At 33.3% G+C, this 20,497-nt stretch overlaps 1 protein-coding gene across 1 annotated transcript in view; it reads right to left on the reverse strand.

The window, feature by feature from the left end:
- LOC129226202 (rap1 GTPase-activating protein 1-like) overlaps positions 1-20,497 on the reverse strand; it is a 102,457-nt gene that overhangs the window by 41,889 nt on the left and 40,071 nt on the right. Inside the window, exons 4-7 of the mRNA XM_054860801.1 lie at positions 14,189-14,239; positions 10,577-10,765; positions 6,693-6,802; positions 2,247-2,328 (exon numbers count right to left, since the gene is read on the reverse strand). Coding sequence (XP_054716776.1) covers positions 2,247-2,328; positions 6,693-6,802; positions 10,577-10,765; positions 14,189-14,239 — 432 coding nt within the window. The remainder of the gene's footprint in view (positions 1-2,246; positions 2,329-6,692; positions 6,803-10,576; positions 10,766-14,188; positions 14,240-20,497) is intronic.

A 20,497-nucleotide genomic window follows, 5' to 3' on the forward strand; every position in this document is an offset into this window, starting at 1 on the left:
TGCACTACATGCATATAACTCGTGTAGATTATAGTATGTAACATTGTTTTTTCAGTTCAATGAATTTTTTTAACCCCTTCCTCATACTTATGAAGTTTGAGGGAGGGGGTCGAGCACCCTCTTTCAGTTCGAATAGGAAGTTAAAATTCCTCCAGTATTTTACTATCCACAAGTCTAAAAACTTTGAGTGGTGTCCTGTTTTCTAGGAGAAACCTTTTTTTTTAAAGTGTATTTTTGAACTACCCTAATGTACTAACACAAGTGAAGCAAATTACTGTAATAAACAATTAATGTAAATGTGGCATATCTAATTTTCAATAGCGAGGAGCCACTGCCTTACATCAAGTGAAAGAACTGCAGAATTAGCAATTGTGACATCTGTATCACAAAAATAAAGTTAATTGCTAAAATAATCTGAACTAAAACTTATGAAACCTAAACTTTTTCAATTATTGCTTTCTACCCCTCCAATCCATTGAACTCAAAGCGCTTTTAAACTGGCCTGTAAAAAAATCATGCACCTTTTAGCTTCACATATTTCCCCTGTTTGTTGCTCATAAAACAGGGGTGCTCCCCCCCCCATATTTCTGAACGCCTTGGCGTTTTTTTTATTTTGAACCCTCTTTTTTTATTTTTTTAACCTATTTATTTATTTTTAATTATTATTGTTTTGAAAAAAAAGTGTGCTCGCTCTCCAATAAAATACACACACACAGATGAAAATAATAAAGTAAAATAATATGAGTAAATAATTTGAATAAAAATAAAGTAAAATAAATAATTAAAAAATCCCCCCCCCCCAAAAAAAAAATTGATGGCGCAACTTGCGCCATAATCACTCCTGTGGGCAGCCTGTCATAAAGTTTGAGCATTGATCAGAAACTTCTCTGATGTGCAGATTTTTTTTTAAATCGGATTACTTTTATTTTGAAAGAAAGAAGCGCATTGGAAGTCTTAAAAGATCACTACCAAAATACTAAAAGATTAGCGATACTTCTGTAAAAAAGAAACTTTCTAAGTTTAAAATTGTCTAATGAACTAAATTTACAGAGCAAAATTGTTTAGAATAATACGATTTCATTAATTAATTTAAAGAAATAATATAAAATATGAAAAGATTATTGCAGCTCATTAAAAACTTCAGTCGGCACTCCCAGACAAAACAACGTGCTGTGCTTCATAACTTCAGAACTGCTGACGTTAACAAGCAGCGCTTAAACAGAGCCCGCTCAAACGAGGAAGAAAAGAAGTACCTTCTGCGCATGTCCGCCGCTGACTGCTATGGTGCACGCCGACTGCTATGGAGCACGTGCCAATGGCAGAGTTGTTGATAAAAATAACTGCAGGGGGAAGAAGAAAGAGGGGAATGACAAAACGACGAATGGGAAGGGAATGGCGGCGAAAAAAACAAGGCAGAAAGTTTTTTTTTTTGACGTCATAGACCGCAGGCCGCGCCAAGAACGATCGGAAATATGCAATTTTTCATTTTCCCTGACATTTCCCTGATTTTCAGCGATTTTCATTTTCCCTGACAATTCCAGGTTTTCCCGGTTTTCCCGGTGCGTGGCAACCCTGCGACTCCGCAGCTCTGCAAATAACGTTACTAAATACAAATAGAAGGAAGCATAATACAAATGTGACGACCAGCAACAGGCTCTGGGCCCAGCTAGGCTGGTCCTAGTCAATTTATTAGTCCCCAATGAAGATCAATGGCCCTCTTAAAGCTGTCCACCCCCTTGATCATTACCGCCTCTTCCGGTAAGCTGTTCCAAGTGCCCACAACCCTACTAAAGTAGTAGTTTTTCCTGATTTCCAGGTTAGCCCGAGATTTGAATAGCTTAAAACGATGACCCCTCGTCCTGCTTTCGGTGCAAAAATTTAATCCATTAACATCATTCATTTCGATAAATTTAAACAACTGAATCATATCCCCTCTGACTCTCCTTTGCTCCAGGCTATACATATTAAGCCTATTGTGTCTGTTATCATAGTCTAAATCTGAAAGTCCCCTTACTAGTCTAGTTACCCACCCTCCTTTGAACCCTTTCCTCAATACATAAAGATCTTTAATTTCTTAATACAAAGAACTTATAAATTGCAGTAACTTGTTCCATGTAGTTATTTGATTTCGTTACAAAATACTCTTTTGGCATGAAAAAATTACACGCATGGGGTCATGTGAAGCTCATCGAAACACTTCCCGACTCTAACGACTAAGACATAAAATACCACTCGAGACAACTCACCTTGGCAATTTGTGCAGGATTAAGAGTATGAGCTGTCATCGGATCTACAAGGAATACATCATGTAAAAGTCCATCTTTGGTTCTGGAAAAGATTGTGATAACAGAAACTCAGCATTTAAACAATTTCTTTTACATTCATTTTACATGTTTTCCTAGCAAAAAAAGCATTACCCTCTTATAAATAAACCTTTCATAATAAAGTTAAAAACTACAAGCTGTGTATAGAATAGGACTCATTTGCTGAAATCCAATCAGCTGAGTAATTAATGAAATTAGGAAAATAAAGGGAGAGAGTAAATGATAGTACTACAGGGTTCATACTCGATTCGAATGAAAACGTTCCATGACTATTTCAAGTCCTTTTTCATGACTTCATAAAAAAATTTCATGACCTTGTCACACAAAGAGAATAGTACTATTAATTATCAAACTTAACAAATTTTGGAAATGAGCATCTTTTGAGTGGGATTGGCGAAATCAAGAACGCGCAAGTTTGCTACTATAGAATATCCATCGTGTTGCTTTTCTCGGATGACTTTTCATCCAGAAGTTCACACTTCTTTGCATTGAAAAAGGTGTTCCTTGTAACACCGAAATACGTGTCTGCAATCATTTGCAATTTTTGTGCTTCATAATGTTGGATTACTGACTATTTTAATTTTCAGCACAAAGGTATTTGTTCGTTAATCGTTATATAATAAGTGTTGAAAATGATGCAACCTTGATAAATTTAATAATAAAGTTCTTAGGAGTGATTGAAAGGCATTTGGATGCAATTGAAATACAGTTTTTGAGTGGGAGTGGCAAAATCAAGAATGTTCAAATTTGCTACTGCAGAATATAAAATATAAGAAGTATTGAAAATAATGGTAAGTTTAAAATTAGTGACATATATGCAAGCAGATTCTGATTTTTGAAATCCCATTGCATCCACTTCTGGTAGCAGCCACCCTTCATTTTTTGCAATGTGATTTTACATTGCAAAAAATAACAGGTGGCTGCAACAAAAGTGGATGCAATGGGATTTCAAAAATCAGATTTATCTTTGGGATAGTTCAATTTTCTAGTTTTAATAGCTTTTATATGTAACACTGTTAAATAACACAATGCTCTTTTAGCAACTGTTACTTTCTGTTTACTCAGGACATTTTTCATGACTTTAGTTAATGTTCTTTTAACAAAACTTTTAACAAAAATATTAATTTTCCATGACTTTTCCAGGTCTGAAATTCGTTTATTTTTTTTCCATATCCCATACAAACCCTGGTACTATATTACAAATTTTCAAAAACACTATACACTTGTGTTTCAGGATTGATAGGAGTCTTTTTAACAATACAAATATCTTGAGGCTCAGGATGAAAATAAAATTATTGAGCTATTCAGCTTTCAAATATGTCACTATTTTAAGATTGCAGGCAAAAGAAAATATTTCCAAACTAAACAGTTCTAACATGTAAAACATTCTGATAGAACAAAGTTACTCTTTAGTATAAAATTTCCCTTATTTCGAGCTCAATCCAGAAAACGCCTTTCATTTATCAAAGTTTTCAAATTACATTTAGCGGTTTGCAATTGGATTTTTTGACAAGAATGTCTTTGTCAGTAACCTATCATTCTTCTGACAATCACCAAGTAGCTTTGGGAAAGCAATTCTTTCAAAGCTTTTTTTCCTTTAGGCTTCACTTGTATGATTTTTATACTGGAGATCACATCTTGACGTATTGAAAATAGGGATCATTTTAATCATAAACATGTATAAGCAATATTTTTGTTACTTAGGTTTTTATTGCACTTTTCTTCAACATCTAACTTTTTTCACTTTCTCAAAACTTGACTAAAATATGTATTTGTCCAAAAATCACGAATCTTGTTTTCTAAAATGCAACGATGTTTCACAAAGTTAATTTTAAAAGAATAATAATAATAATAATAAGGCGATTAAGTTGTACAGTATTGTATAGTATATAGCCAGAAAAGAACATTTATAGATAACTATTATAAAACTTTTCACTTTTATAATTATAAATCTCACTCAACAAACTGCATAGGCGGCTCGTACGAGGGGGCAAGGGGGGCAAATGCCCTCTCACTTTCAACAGCAAAGGGACTTTGCCCCTCCACTCTTCTAAATTTAAAACTAAGTGTCGAATGAGAAATGATTGTGATGATCTGTTCACGTGTTGAAAGAAACAACTGACTTATTAAGTGCTTGTTTTTGCTTTTTTCATGTTATTGTTTCGTAAAAATTAAAATGAAATTTTGATATTGTAGGAGGAAATCTTCTGCGGCCATCTAATTCCACTTTTTGAGTCAGTTTCTCGAATTTTGGGAAGAAGGTCAATTCATTAGTAATGACGTAAAAATTCAATTGCCTAATTTTTGAAGAAAAAAAGGTAAAGGGTGTGTCGCCATCTAAACCTGCCGCCTCTGCACCCCCCTTGACCCCCCATTTGTTTGGGCACCAGCCGCCTATGACAAACTGCATCCATCGCTAACTTGTTGAAACTTTCATAGTATAAGATCAAGTATAAACGTGCAATTTTATATGTGTCAGATTGACATTTTTATTGAAAAACAAAAGGTTAAGTGATCGCAACATGATTGCAACAAAATTATTTTTTTTATTAAAGATGATTTTTTTTCTCTGATTTGTTAACAATTAAAATAGAAAAAACAAAACACCAGAAATAATTTCTATTATTTTATTTTTCAATTATGCCTTTTTTTGCTTTGTGACTGAATGACATTTTTGCCAACCAAGCTTTTGGACTTCTTAGCACAAAATTAAATTTCTGTGAGTCATGTATAAATACATTCTTTTAACTAATGACCACTTTCTAAGATACATAATTAACAATATAAAACTGTTAATCTGAATAATTTACAAGCAATGGATTTAAATAATTAACGTTTGTGTTGTGACAGAATGATGAGAATTTTCTAAATCGATTTCTTGCAATAAAAAGGATCATATTTTAAATAACATAAAAAAACTAATGCACTTAGCTCATATAAAGTTACTGAATAAAAATGATGAGTAAAATAATTAATAAAACCATTCCAACAAAATAAGTATATATATAAAACTAGTATGTTGTGGCCATCACGAAACTTTCTTCTATATTTTTCTTTTTTTTCTGATTCCTCCCCATGCTTGACGAAGAAGCAATATTCCCAACAAAAACAAAATTACACATGCAAAAACTTGACGACCATCCCAATGTCTGAATTATTACAAAAGCAAAGCAAAGAACGAAAATTGAAAGTTATTTTAAAAGCCTTGCTTGAATTAATTACAAATATTTTATTTGTTAACAAACACAAGATGGCAACAGTTAAAAGTTTTAAATCATTGAGATAATATTTCCGATCATTTCCATACAATTAAAATCACGAGAAATACGCAGACGACAATCTATTACGATTTATCTTTCTTATTGTTGCATTAATAAAGCTATTTTTATTTGCAAAAAAACAAGAAAATCAACACCTCTTGGAGCGATTGGCGTCAAAATTGAACCGAAGCCTGTTTACATATGGATTCACATATATTCCAAATTTCAACCAGAATGTAGCATTACTTCTTGAGATAGGGCGCTCACAATGGAAAAAAAGAATGGGCGATCGCGCTACCCCCCTTTTTAGCTGTTGACACCAAAATAAAATCAGCTCTTATACCCACTAAGGGGTACTTGCCGATAAATTTTTCTTTCATTCCGTTCATTATTTCTTGAGATACAGCAGTCACAATTGACGACAAAAAACGTTCTATAGCTCAACCCCAGTTTGAGCTATTGACACCAAAATTGAATAAGCACCTGTTCCTGTTAGGGGCAACATATGGACCAAATTTTGTTGGATTCCGCCAGTTACTTCCTGGGGAATAGCAAGCCTGCATAACTCGAAAAACGTCCCATTGCTCCATCTCCCTTGAAGGAATTCACGCCAAAAACCAATGGGCACAAGTTCACATAGGGTCACATATGTGTACCAAATTTCGTTCGATTTCACGCGGTAGTTTTTGCTGTAGAGCAGCCACAAAAAACTGGTCACACACAGACGTGACACACACACAGACGTGACACACACACGGACACACACATACATACACACACACACACACGGACAGACATTTTCCGAAAATGGTCAAAATGGACTCGGAACACCTCAAAACGTTCAAATCAGTCAAAATTTGAAATTCGAAAATTTGCACGAATCCAATACTTTCTTCTATATATTAGATATAGAAGAAAGTAAAAATTATATACATTTTTGCAAAAACTGGCATTTTTATGGAATTGTCCACATGACTTGTAAGACTGCTTAATGTGTTAAAGCTTTTTCAAAAATAAGTGGGGTGATAGTTTTTTTAACTTAAGAAGCAAAAATCTATAGATCAGTGAAGGAAAACAAAAATATGGCTGAAAATCTCAAATAAATTACCTGATGAGAACCCTGACCTGTTCTTGACTAGGAGAAGGTAAAGGGTCCACCCTCAAAGACATTACCAGTGGACCAGAGCTCTCATCCATTGAGAGAAAGTTGAAATGTTCCTGAAACAAAAACCAATACATATTTGTCAAACAAAAAGATGCTTAATATTTTTGCAAACATTTTTATTACGATTCAGTATTTATAAATACTTTCTAACGACGAAGGTCATCCGGACAGTAAAGAACGATTTTGTATAAAAACATTAATATCCGATACAAAAAAGTAAATCTTTGTATACTTACTAATTGATACTTTAGCTAATTTTCTAGGTAGTCACCATTTAAATTTAAGCACTTGTCACAGTTTACAAGTTTTTCTATGGGTTCTGCATACACAGTTGCCACCAAGCTGTTGAACCAATCATTAACAGCTTCTTTTAAGTTCATCACTGCCATAGCGCTTTATACCCAAAAAGTCTTTCAACTTGGGGGAATAAGTGAACTACACTGGGTGAAAGTAACCTCAGTGATTTGTCTGTAAATTTCTATTAGTCCTCTTGCATTAAAAAATCTTATGACACTACGAACCTCACACTTGAGGAACCTCACATTTGACAGGATCATTAATTATAATTGACATTTTAAAGTCGCACAGCTAAGCAATAATTGGCCGTGGCACAGTGTTTCGATTAGTACAAGCTAGGTGGACAAAAGTCATGTTCAAAATTCTGAACTTTAGTATTGGGAAAATGCAAACAATAAACCAAAACATGATAGTTAAACAATATTTAAAAAATTTTTAAAGATGAACGAAGAGTTTTTTTTGCCTGTTTCAAAACTTTCAAGTGATGGCAATTACTTGTACCCATTTGTACCCGGGCTAAATTTTCTGTACACAGTAGCTACAGCTTTCCTATTAATAATAAGACATATTATAGTCAGCACACTCGAGTACAACATTTTTTTTTTACCCAAAGCTTTGGGTGCTTCAATATTTCTTCAAAGAAATCCCTACTCGAAAAAAAGTACTCTAGAGAAAAAAATATGCTGTACTAGTGTGCTGACTATAATACGCCTTATTATTAATGGGGAAAGTGCAGCTATTATATACAGAAAATTTGGGCCAGGTACAAACAAGTAAAATCATTACCATCACTTGAAAGGTTTTAAACGAGCGATTCAAAATTTTTTTAAGATTGTTTAATTACCAGATAGATTAATTAAATCAGGGAAAAAAAGCACTTACCAGTATAAATAATATCCATCTTGAACAATTAACTCATGTGAATTTAGGAACACTTTAATTTTGTGTGATGAAATGATGAATTCTGAACTTGACTAATTAATCGAAACACTGCGTGTGGGGATCATCGCGGCTAAGGTCAGAATGAAGCAAAGCAATGCCAAGGTCAATAATCAGGCGGCAGCAGTGGTAGGGAAACACACCCAGCCGCCAGCACAAAATGTCCTTTACTTTCCGGATGACCCTCGTAATTTAAGTTATGAATATATTTCACACAAAATTTAGAAACTAGGCCCAGAGAGTAGTGCATTTTCCCATTCAAACATGGGTAGTTTAAATTAATGAATAATTGGAGCACATGCTTTCTATATCTCCTCAAATTTTTATCCACTCCCTCAGTCTTCATTCGGATTTGTATTTTATAATCAAAAATTTTCTAGTTTTTTTTTTTTTTTTGGGGGGGGGGGCATGATTCTGTTTAAAGAAATGCAACCAACTTTACAACTCTTAAAGACAACTTTTAGGAAATAATACAAAAACCAGATGTAAATAAAGAAAAACAACACTGTTGAAGTAAAGGACATGCATTTCTGGGCTTCAGGAAATTACTCTTTCATTGCAGAAATTTTTAAGATCATGATGCGAAGCAGCCACTACAACCTTACAGGTAGCTGAAAATGCTTGAATATCCCAGTTGATTTTTTGAATCACAAACCAATGAATGAACTGATTGATGAAGATTTTATAAAACAAGTTAAGTAAAGCAAATGTTTACCTTATGTTCTAAGTGACTCATAATAGAAACTGCTGTCACTAATGTGTGTGCTACCGAATTGTATACATAGCATATTTATGTAATAAAATGCTTCAAATCTAATATAATTCTCAGTAAACAAGAGTTGAGAAGACATGCTAATTAAGGGAAAGCAGATTTAAAAAAAAAATAAAATAAAATAAATCTGCTAATGTGGTTATGGTTGAATACTTTAATTTAATACTATTTAATCAGAACAATTTTTTGCACTTTGTAAGTAACTTTTTTTTTCTATCTTTTTTTAAAGGAATTTCAGGCAATAATTTAGACTGTTTACTTTAAGTTTGAATTACTAACAGTTGACTGTACATGCTATTCAAAAAATTTCAGCCAAATATCATTTTGCATTAATTCAAATAAAAAAAAGAGAGAGAGAGAGGGAGAAACATAGTATGAACAAAATGAAAGCACTTTTTTATTAAGTACATAAAAGTGTCTCTTATAAAGTGCTTTAAGTCACCATGCATTCAAAAATATTATAATATCTTCATATTTGACGCTTCAATTAAAATATACACATATCTATGCTATACTTTTTATCAAGGAGGGAAAAAATGAATGCTCAGTACATTTTTTCAGCACCATTTTTTTTTTTTTTATTAAGAGTTTCATTTTTTTTTTTTTTTTTTTTTAAATCTATTTGCTTTGCATAAAATGAAGTTCTATAATGACATTAAGCCATAACAGAAAGTAACATTTAAATTTTCCACATACAGAAGTAGAAATTTTAATATAAGGTTGCAATCATCTTTTGACCAACAAAATTTGCAAAGTACATAAAGTTTAATGCATAAAAAGGAAAAAAATTGAAATGAGTAATAGATGGACATCTTAAATAATTTTTGTAAAAATGGAGATTTTTGAATTGAATAAGTGATCCGTTTTAAGCATAAAATAGTTCACGAGCCCTTTGAAGGAACTTTTAAGATAAGACAGCAAAAAGACTATTTCAAGTTCAATTGTAAAACACTACTGACACAGGATTTAAAAAGCACCATAATAATTCGAAACATTAAACAAGAAATTGCTTAAATTCACTCTATAATATCATACAGAAAGAGTTGGTTGTGACAGAGAGAAGCTGACGGGAAACAGATGGTTTAAAAGCTCCAGGTTTATAAACAAAATTTCAATAAACGAGAATGATATGGAAATATGAGAGCTTTTTTTTTTCAAAGTCTGACTGGTCATGAACAGAAAACTACAGTGAAAATGAAAGAATGTGGTACCAACTTTCCTGACCTCATCATAGAAGACAGCCAGCTGGTCATACAGCCAATTCTTTGTGCTTGTCTGAGCAAAGCTTTTGTCTTCCAAACCAGATTTTCATATAAGCAAAAAAGTAGAAATCAGAAGGAGATAATTCCAGACTGTGATGCTCATATAAATAACAATATAAAACAAGTTAAGTAAAGCAAATGTTTACCTTATAATGTATACCAAACTCAGACAATGAATGTCTCTTCTTCGGTTTTCAAAATTTTGACACCATATATATATAGATATTTCTTATGGAAATTTTTCTGAACACATATTTGTTGATGAACGTTTGCTGCATTGTACAAAACAGGATGCAAAAATCAAATGACTGCATACAACATGCAATTCATATTTCATGCGAGATTATATAGCTCAAGGTAAGTTTACATTATCACTGAGCGCTCAGAGCCGACAACTGCAACCTGCCATGATACAGAGGAACATTAGGGACATTGTGTAACACATATGAATACAGCAAGATTGGATTTTTATAGTTCAGACCTTGAAAAACAAATCCTTGCATTTTACAAATACCGAGCAGATTCACAAATAAGATTATGATTCACAACTTGCAAACCTTTGCGAAGAAATATGTTCTGTACAGTAAGGCCGTTTCATCCCTTTCAATCTTCTGTTGGAAGTCGAACCCAGGTAGCACAGCATTGCCCTGGGGGTCCAGAAGAGTGCTGTGCTGAGTTCCATCCAGCCAGTATCCACCACCAGGAGGCAGCACTACCAGAGAATAGGGACCAGGCTTCTTCAACACCTAATTCATACAAATCAGAAACATGTAAATTTTGAGTCCACCACATTGAGATGTAATTTTAAAGGGACAAATAAAAGTTTACAGAAATAATATGACATTGTCTACCAACTGCTTTTTGGCAGCATTGAGAAAGAAAAGAAAATATTGCTTAAAAGGAAGAAATTCTTCATGCAAAGCCAATTTAGTTTAGTAACTAACTAGTAAAAGACAATACAGTAGAAGACTGTTATAACGCACACCTTAGGACCAGAGCTTTTGCGTTATACAGGTTTTTGCATTATATAGATCATTTCACAAATTCTGAAACTAATATTCAGAATACATCTATATATTAGCACTTCAGAATGAGTTTTATCTGCAATGAGTATTAAAGCACCAATATTACAATTAGTCATTCACAAATAAATATGTTTCACAATCAGAAGAAAGTGAATTATCCTGCACTTCTTTTAGCTTCATGGTTTGCATAACAGCTACATTTTCAAGAGCCATCTGATATTTTCTTTTTATTGTGAACACTAATTTTCATTTTAAAACTTTTAATTAAAATAGAAAGATTAAAAACTGTTTTAAAATTTAATTTGCCTAACAATTTTTAATGTTTGCAAGACAAAACAGAGTTAGTTTCTTAACTTCAAAACCTATTGTTGACTTCTGAAAAGTAGTACGGTTTATAGAGAATTGCGTTATATAGGTCGGCGTTATAACGGTCTTCTACTGTACTTAGGAGAAAAAAAGGAAAGAAAACAGAAAAATGACTTTACAATATTGAATTAAATTAATTACTAAACATTTGGAAAAAATTAAAATATGGTCAAGACAACTGAAGCACTAAACAGCATATGACACTTTTATAACTAAATGTTCAACTAAATTTAACTCTAACTAAAACATGAATCTTTTTATTCTCTTTTTGGAAAACAATATCTTCAATATGAGTAAAAGGAAACATGAGATAAATGGAAATTAACTCCTATCTCCAGTGATAAATTTTCAAACTAAACTGTTCTGAGATTCTGAGAGTTTTGCATGTTTAAAAACAACTGTGTGGGCATCACCATTGTTTGAAGATGACACAGCAAAAAGTTGCTTTTTAAAGTTGAATGATCTTACATTTTCCTCTCCAGCAGGTCTACAAATGCAAAGTCACTAGTTTCAAATAGTTTTACTAGACATGTAGAAGGTTACTAAAAACATTAGCTTATGAATTTCACTTTCTGAGGTATTTTTGATGGGCAGTTCAGGTCCCCTTTACTTCATAAATACTGTACTCCGGCACAAATAAAAACTCATGCTTTCATTCTTCTTGTTTTATTTATTTACTAGAGGACCCGACAGACGTTGTTCTGTTCAAACTTTGTAAATTGAAAAGTTAAAAAAATTCGATAAACTATCAAGTGTTTGAACCGTTCTGTTAAAAAAAAATTTCAGTGACTAAAAGTACTTCTTTTGACTGAAGGAAACAACCCCATTGTTTGCTTTTGCCACTATCAGCAAGGCCATGACCGAAGAACTTTGGCCCTTGGTCTTTGGTGTCCACAAATTTGGCGACAATTGGGAAAATTGCCAAGACTCTTAGTTTTCAAACTCTTCCCGCAATTTCTACATTGTCTGCGGGAATTATCATAACGTAGATCGTAAAATATGCAGAATTGGCGAAAACATTTCCCCATTGCTTAAGTTCCGTGGGGCCAAGTTTGTGGACCTTTAAGATATTAAAATGAAGCAAAGCTAAAAGATGTAACCATGGCAATGCGAAACAAAACATCAGTAATTTTAATGGAGATTAGATTAATTCAAACTTTATTTTTAACGGCTTGTAACTTTTTTTCCTTTGGAGATAGAAGGTTACATTTTCGAAAAAAGGTCGATATATTTCTGGAGTAAAAAATGTCGCTTTTTCCAACGGTGTCAAAAAGAAAACTCTGGGACAATTCCTTCACTTTTTATTGATAGATTTAATGAAGAAAGTATTGCCAAAATTTCAGCTAAGCCTAAAAAAGTTCGAGATTAAAATGCAAATTGCTCCCGTCGTAATGAAGTTAGAGCATTGAAACAATTTGCTTAGAAAGCGGAAAATTCTACCTTTTTCAACGATATAAAGTATTAATATGTGCAAGTAATTTTTCACCCCTTTAATAGCCAATAATAGGCAATTTACGTGAAATTTTGGGACTAAATTGGAATAAAAAAAGAACTATATATCGGATTTTTCCGAATTATAGCCTATGTTACTCAGGAAGAAAGCCCCTTTCATGTAGTGAAAGAATTTTTCAAATAGGTGCAGTGGTTCCGGAGATTACTTCGAACATATAAACACACAAAAATCCGCCCTCTCTCTTTATAATATTAGTAAAGATTTTGGAAGATTAAATTGTGATGCTAATGAAATTTTTATTTGTATTATTTTACGTAAATTCAGCGCATAATTTAACATTTTGTATCATTTCTCTTTTTAAATAGTTTTAGACTACATATGGAGGCTTTAGCAGATCACATACGTCCTATGTACCACATATACTATTGGCATAGAATTCCTTATTCCTCTAAACTAATCGCGTAAAGTGCATTCTGTACCTACATTTACATCATGGGAAAAATATAGGGTGTTTTCATTTATCCTTTAGTTTACAGGGTGTAAGGAAACACACTGAAAAATTTCTAAAACAACTTGGGTGTCAATAAATAGCATCAAAATGGACGGAAAAAAGCACTAAATAGGGCACAAAGGTTACTAATTAATTTCATAAGCAATGAGAGAAGGTAATATTTCAAACACTAACTTTTGAAAATAATTAATGAACTGAAAAGATTGCCCATATTGTTTACACTTTATTAATAAACTATTTGAACCCAACATGGAGTGGATGGAAAACTGTTGACAGTATGGGGGGGGGGGGTCATGAACCCCCCCCCCCCCCCCATGAACCTCCTCTTATATCCACCCCTGATGTTACTCCAGTATTATTTCAATCTATGACAATCTATAGCATTTGATCTGTTTCAATCTTTGCTTGACATTTTAAATGTTGATTATTGGCTGCTACGAAATGTCAGCCTCAGATTTTCATAATACAGTAAAATATTGTTCAAATTTCAATACTGTTTTGGATAGGGAATAAGATAAAAATGATCAATTGCCAATTAAGAAAGCTAAAAGGATATTTCAAAATACATGCTTCCTTTCAAAGTAAACACTGGCTCTGGTATTTTGCTAAGTAGATAATCGTGGCGTAAGAAACGAAAATAAAGTTACTAGGCAATGATGCATGTATGATAATCTACAAAACGGCTTCCTGTGACATAATATGAAGGCACTTACTTAAAGAATGCATTGTGAAACTACTCATTGTTCTTGAGCAGGAAGTGACAGGTGAGAGTCAAATGACTTTAGAAGGAAAAAAGAAACAAGGTAAAACTTACATCTTGCAGAAAGTCGTTTTCATTCTTCATTTTCTGCTTGGCATCAGGACTCTGAAAGAACAAAATATACATATGAATACAAGAAAAGAGATAGAGAGAGCATTAAAACAATCAAATAACCAATGTTTTGAAGCACAAAAATTGCAAATTACTGCAGACACATGTTTTAGTGCTACAAAGAACACCTTTTTCAATGCAAAGAAGTGTGAGCTTCTGAATAAAAAGTCATCCGAGAAAAGAGTCATTTCAGAGAAGATGTTCTCACTGTAAAACACTTCTATGAGGAGAATTAAAAATATTGAATATTTATTTATGTCAATCTATACTTTTCCTCAAAAAGCTGTGATGATTGTTTTAGGAGATCCACATTTATACAGTACTGATATACATTTACCTATTATTACATCTCACTATTATTAAAACAATCTTGATCAATAACAGATAAGGAAATATAAAAAATAAAAAAATCAACAATTGCATGACCCCACCAGTGGTATTCCAATAGGGTTATACTTCATATATGCCACACACTCTCAAACATTTTTTAGACATAGAGACTCAAGCAGTGGGGAGTCTAACGGTAAGCGGACTACACGGCCGCGTGAGGCCCCACGATGAGCAGGGCAACGAAGTTTGACATGAATCTAAAACAAAAGTTCATTGGTTTTAGATATTATCAACTAAACGAAAGTTTTTTTTTTTTTTTACAGCCATGGACTGTCATACCAATAGGCTCATGAGGCCTGGTTTGGGGTCCCCCCAAGTTTGTTTCGTCACTGTTTTGAATTACGATGATCTAAACTTTCATTTGGGTAAAAAACTGGCTGACCGGAAGGAAACAAAGGGTAGTTGTAAGGGGAAATTATTCTAATTGGAGTGAGGTTTTAAGCGGGGTTCCTCAAGGATCAGTGTTAGGGCCTGTTTTGTACATTGTTTTTATGAACGATATTCACAAAAATATTTCTGGGAACATGAATTGTTTTGCTGATGATGTCAAAGTTATGGGGACTGTAGAAAATGAAGAACAAGCAAAACAGCTGCAAGAGGATCTAGATCATATTACGGAGTGGGCTGATAAATGGGGTATGGCTGTTAATGTTGGGAAATGTCAAGTGCTACATTTAGGACATGGAAATAAGTGTACAAGTTATTATTTGCAAGGTTCAGTCATTAGTCAGGCAGAAAAAGTTACTGATCTGGGGGTCTTAATAAGTCAGGATTTAAAGTTTAGCCAACAATGCAGCATTGCTAGATACAAGGCCAATAAGATGCTTGGGTTTATCAATAGATCTATTTCAAACAAATCTAAAGAAGTTCTTCTGCCCTTATATAGAAGTTTGGTAAGACCTCATTTGGAGTATGCTGTTCAGTTTTGGTCTCCTTATCTTAAGAAAGACATTAATGTATTGGAAAGGGTTCAAAGGCGAGCTACAAGGCTAATAAATGGACTTTCTCATTTAGACTACGATTTCAGGCTTAGAAGGCTAAAAATGTATAGTCTTGAGCAAAGAAGAGACCGAGGGGACATGATTCAGTTGTTTAAATTTATTAAAATGAAAGATGTTACGGGGCTGAAGTTTAGCACTGAAAACAGGACAAGGGGGTCATTGTTTTAAGCTATTTAAATCTCAGGCTAACACGGATGTTAGGAAAAATTATTATTTTAGCAGGGTGGTGGAACCTTGGAACAGTTTACCGGAAGAGGTGGTGATGAGCAAGGGAGTAGATAGTTTTAAGAGAGCCATTGATCTTCACTGGGGATTGTAAATTGACTAGGACCAGTCTAGCTGGGCCCAGAGCCTGTTGCTGGTCGTCACATTTGTATTTGTAATACAAGTTCACTTTGAAACACAACACTAAAAACACTAAGCGTGTGAGAAAGCCCTGTATGTTACACCATGATTAAAATGCCTGTACTTAGGCAATATTTTGAGGATTTGTCCAAGAATTTTTTTTACTTTGTATTTTCAAATGTTCTGCATTCCATAATGATTTCGAGCATAAAAAGCATTTTTTGTATAAATTTCACTGAATTATTTCAGAAATATTTTTTTTTACTGTATGATTTTCTGTGTGTGCTTATAATTCTGACCACTATTGTATGTGCTAAAATATGCAGTGTGAATTTGTAAATTCGATATAAAATAGAAAAGTTAGTAAATTTAGAATTTGGAAGGGGAATTTTGGAATATGAATTTGATCGTTTCATTATGTTTCTCCGAGAAAACAAGGATACCTTTAAAACAACACCAGAAAATCCAGACACATTAGGGCTCGCTTGTCATGACATTTATCAAGCAGCTAAAGGAATGTCTTGTACATTTCCGGACATGGAGAAACGTTGTTGAACATTTTTTCAACAAATTCCATTGACGAATGCATCTGGCGAACAATCTGTTTCAGTTTTGAAAAGAGTAAAAATTATTTACGAAATAAAATGGGGAGAAGCGACATTTTTTACTGAATTGTGGGGGGGGGGGGGGCAAAATTTTACCGCTTAGGGGCCCCATTTCACTTGATCCGCCTTTGCCCTCAAGCTTCAGAAATTTTCATATTATGACATACCACGTATATGATCACGTAGACAAATTGTGCGTAATGGATTACTGGGAGTATACCCTCAGAAAAAATTGATGGGAACATCAATGGATCCCATACGTTAACTTTTTATCAGCTAGCAGCATATCTGCGATAGGTGAAATACCTATTACAACTACTTTTTTTAAACTGTAGCAAAAGTAGTTTTAGTAAGCTACATTTGTGATAAAATAGTTGTAACTAGAGTCAAATACAAAAAAAAAAAAAAGTTTTTGGAGCTGCTGGTTGTGATTAATATTTCTTAGCTGCAATGCAATTCCTGTTAATTTAAAGGTTTGGGGCTAACCGTAATGCATTTTTGCAGCAATTAGAGATAAACATGAAATATTTTCTACGCGTATTTTTGGGATCTCACACAATTGCAACATAGTAAATCCCTCACTGATAGGGGTGCAGGAAATGGGTTTTAGAGATATAGCCGGTCCCTCAGAGCCGTATGTTTCAACAGGTATTGCCAATCTTGATATGGTTGTGCAATTCCTTAAATTGGGCAAGAAAAAAGCAAGGGTTGATAATAACCTGTTTAGGAATTAATTAAATTATACAAATGAAATATAACACAAACAACTCATGGAATTATTCCTGAAAATTATCATAAAATTATTTATTCAGCTAGATAATCTGATTTTTTATGCAACTGCTCTAAAAATAGACAAAAAACATTTGAAAGCTCCATTAATTGAAGAAAAAATTGAACAATATAATGTCTGAAGCAAAATAAAGTCTTACAAAATGCGCTGTAGTTGAGGAAAAAAATACTGAGGAGAACTCACCATTAGGTTGGGAGAGGGGGGGGGGGGAGGGCAAAGAAAAAGTGGTTTGAATCCATTAACAATACATTTGCCTTATTTTTACAGATAAAACTAAATATTTTAAGGCATATCATCCAACTATAGCACTGCTTACACCACAAAATATATTTTAAACGGTTAAATTGGTTACACATTTACTATCTTTATCATTATCTTTATCAGTTGCATAAAAATGACATCTATTCAAGACAATGCTTTTCATAGTTACCTTAATAAATAAATGAATGTCCTTAAAATAGAGAGTTTCTATAAATTTAAACATTTAATAAGATTTCTTCAATTCATTCTTCATAAAAAAATTAAATCTAAGAGCACAAATACACGTTATTAAAGTTTAATTGCTAAAAACCCAATGTTTGCTTATACTAAGACTCAAAAATTAATTTGCTGCAAGTTAATCAAAGGTAATTTATTAGCTGCAAATAAAAATATAAACAATACATAACTATATTTATTAGAACTTCAGGATGCCTAAATTAAACATGTTTCGAAACAGATGTATCTCTGAATGTCTTTATCAGACCTCTTTTCTCCCCTTCTCTATAATTTAATGAAAATCAATTATCTCTGAAAATGTACTCTTTTGAGGGAAACCCGATCTAAGATACAAATCATATGAAGTTGACTATATGTAAACAATACACTAAATGTACTTTTTAAAAAAGGGGGGCGGGTGGGAATAATGAGCTCCAAAAATTACTGTAAGAGGGATACTACCAGAGAAATCAGCAAATCAAAACAGTTGAAACAACATTCAAAAAGGTCATTCCCAAGCCTGCAGCATACACAACCACTTACCTCTCATTCCCCTTTTTTTGTTTACTTACAGAATCCCAAAACTTTAAAAAACTAAAATCAAACACAATCCAAACATCACCGATCATATCAACAACCATAAAAACAAAACTCAACTACGTACATCACCTTGCTCAGAGGACCAACGGAATCAAATATTCCATGCTTCAGCGAAAGCCAATATTGCGAAACTTTCTTTTTTTTATGCAAACACCTTTAGCCAGCAAGTCCTGCTGTAAGCATGCTGGAGTGTCTCAGATGAATCAAAAGCGCCAGATTCGAGTCCGGATAAGAAAATTAAAGAGGCGATCTATGCAGATGTTGATCGTTATGATGGAAAACCGCTCATCCACGAAAAGTTTTTTCAAGATAGGATGCAAAAAAAAATGAGGTTGGATGAGGTACGTAACAGCAGTACGGTGGATTGACGGCCGCAGACGTGTGCCGTCGGATTAACGTACACAGCTGGAGCGTGTGTGGCAGAAATTATTCCCTCCAGAGCCTCGGTATTTTCCCTAAGAGAGAGCGGTTTCCCCTACGCGGGATTTAAAAACTCCCCACATCCTTCTTCCGCCAGAACATCGTTTTCTTCAAGTTTTGGATTGGTTTTCGATTGTCCAAAAGATTTTTTTTTGAGTCAGAGTTCCTAGTTAGGTCAAAAAAAATTTTTTTTTAATTTTTTTGTAACTTTTTGTTAAATAATTACAATCAATAAGACCGAATCACAATATTCAGTGGCAAAATAGAAATTAAATTTAATGCATTATTAATATTTGCAAAAAAAAACTGTATTGACGTCAAGTGAAATCTAGTATGTTGTGGTGATCACGAAACTTTCTTATATGTCTTTCTAATGAATTCTGATCCCTCCCCATGCTTGACGAGGAAGCAATACAGTAGAACCCCGATAATTCGGATTGATTAGGATCCGACGCAATCCGGAATATCGAAAATCCGGATTATCCACAGAATGGAAAATAAATAAATAAAACACACTAACTGAAAATCACTGCGAGGATTAACCCTCTCACGGGCAAGACCGTGTTATGTCGTTCTTTGAGTTCCATTTTCTCTGCAATACAACTTTTGAATCAAGTTTTTTTCCCCAATCGAGGAAAAAAAATAATTCAAAATTTCAAAAGTTGCATTGCCAAGAAATTGGAACTCAATCAACGACATAACACGGTCTGCCCGTGAGAGGGTTAAATAAATTAATGTTATGAAAATTTGACGATCGCTCCTCAAACTGAAAAAAAAAAAAAAAAAAAAACGATCAAATCGATCGATCGATCCGGATTATCCGGAGATCCGGACTAACGGGATCGAATTTGCGGGGTTTTACTGTATTCCCAACAAAAACAAAATTTCACAATTATCGCGAAGAGAGAAAATTGAAAGTTATTTTAAAAGCCTTGCTTAAATTAATTAAATATTTTATTTGTTAACAGATGTTTCTTAAAAGATGGCAACAGTAAAATTTTTTAAAATTATTTTGATGAAAGATGTCTCTTGATACTCCCCAAAAAATGTTTTGCGATTTTCATAACAAGTTTTTGCATTTACTTTTATTGGTTTCGTTCAGGCGCACAATCGGTGGAAAAATAATTATTAACAATTGGATAAAAATCTAGTTATAATTAGTTAAATAAAATCTAGTTTTATCTAATTTACCTTGCACAAAGCTATCGCCTTTCAATCTATTAACAATTGGGTTGTTTGTGTAATTTTAAAAAGTATTTTTTCTGAAAGTGCATGCTTAAAAACATAGGTTTTAACCCTTTTTAAAACAATTTAACGAAGTTTAGTATTTAAAAAAAAATATTTTAATCGGTGCGCGGATTCATTTTCATTTTTTACGCTTCTGCTCATGACGTCACAAGTGATGAAATGTCATTCACTGATGCCATCAGTGCAGAGCGCAATTTTTTGGCATTAGATAAAGATAAAAATATTATAGCGAAATAATTCTAATAAATGTCATGTTTACTTCAGAAAAGCCTTCATTTAAAATTTTTATTATGATTGCTATTAATATTACTACATGCAGCATACCATTTAGCCGGTTATCACATCCTGAGACTGCAGTTTCATTCTTATTAGAACT

Source organism: Uloborus diversus, chromosome 7 (assembly GCF_026930045.1).
Source record: "Uloborus diversus isolate 005 chromosome 7, Udiv.v.3.1, whole genome shotgun sequence".
NCBI lineage: Eukaryota > Metazoa > Arthropoda > Arachnida > Araneae > Uloboridae > Uloborus > Uloborus diversus.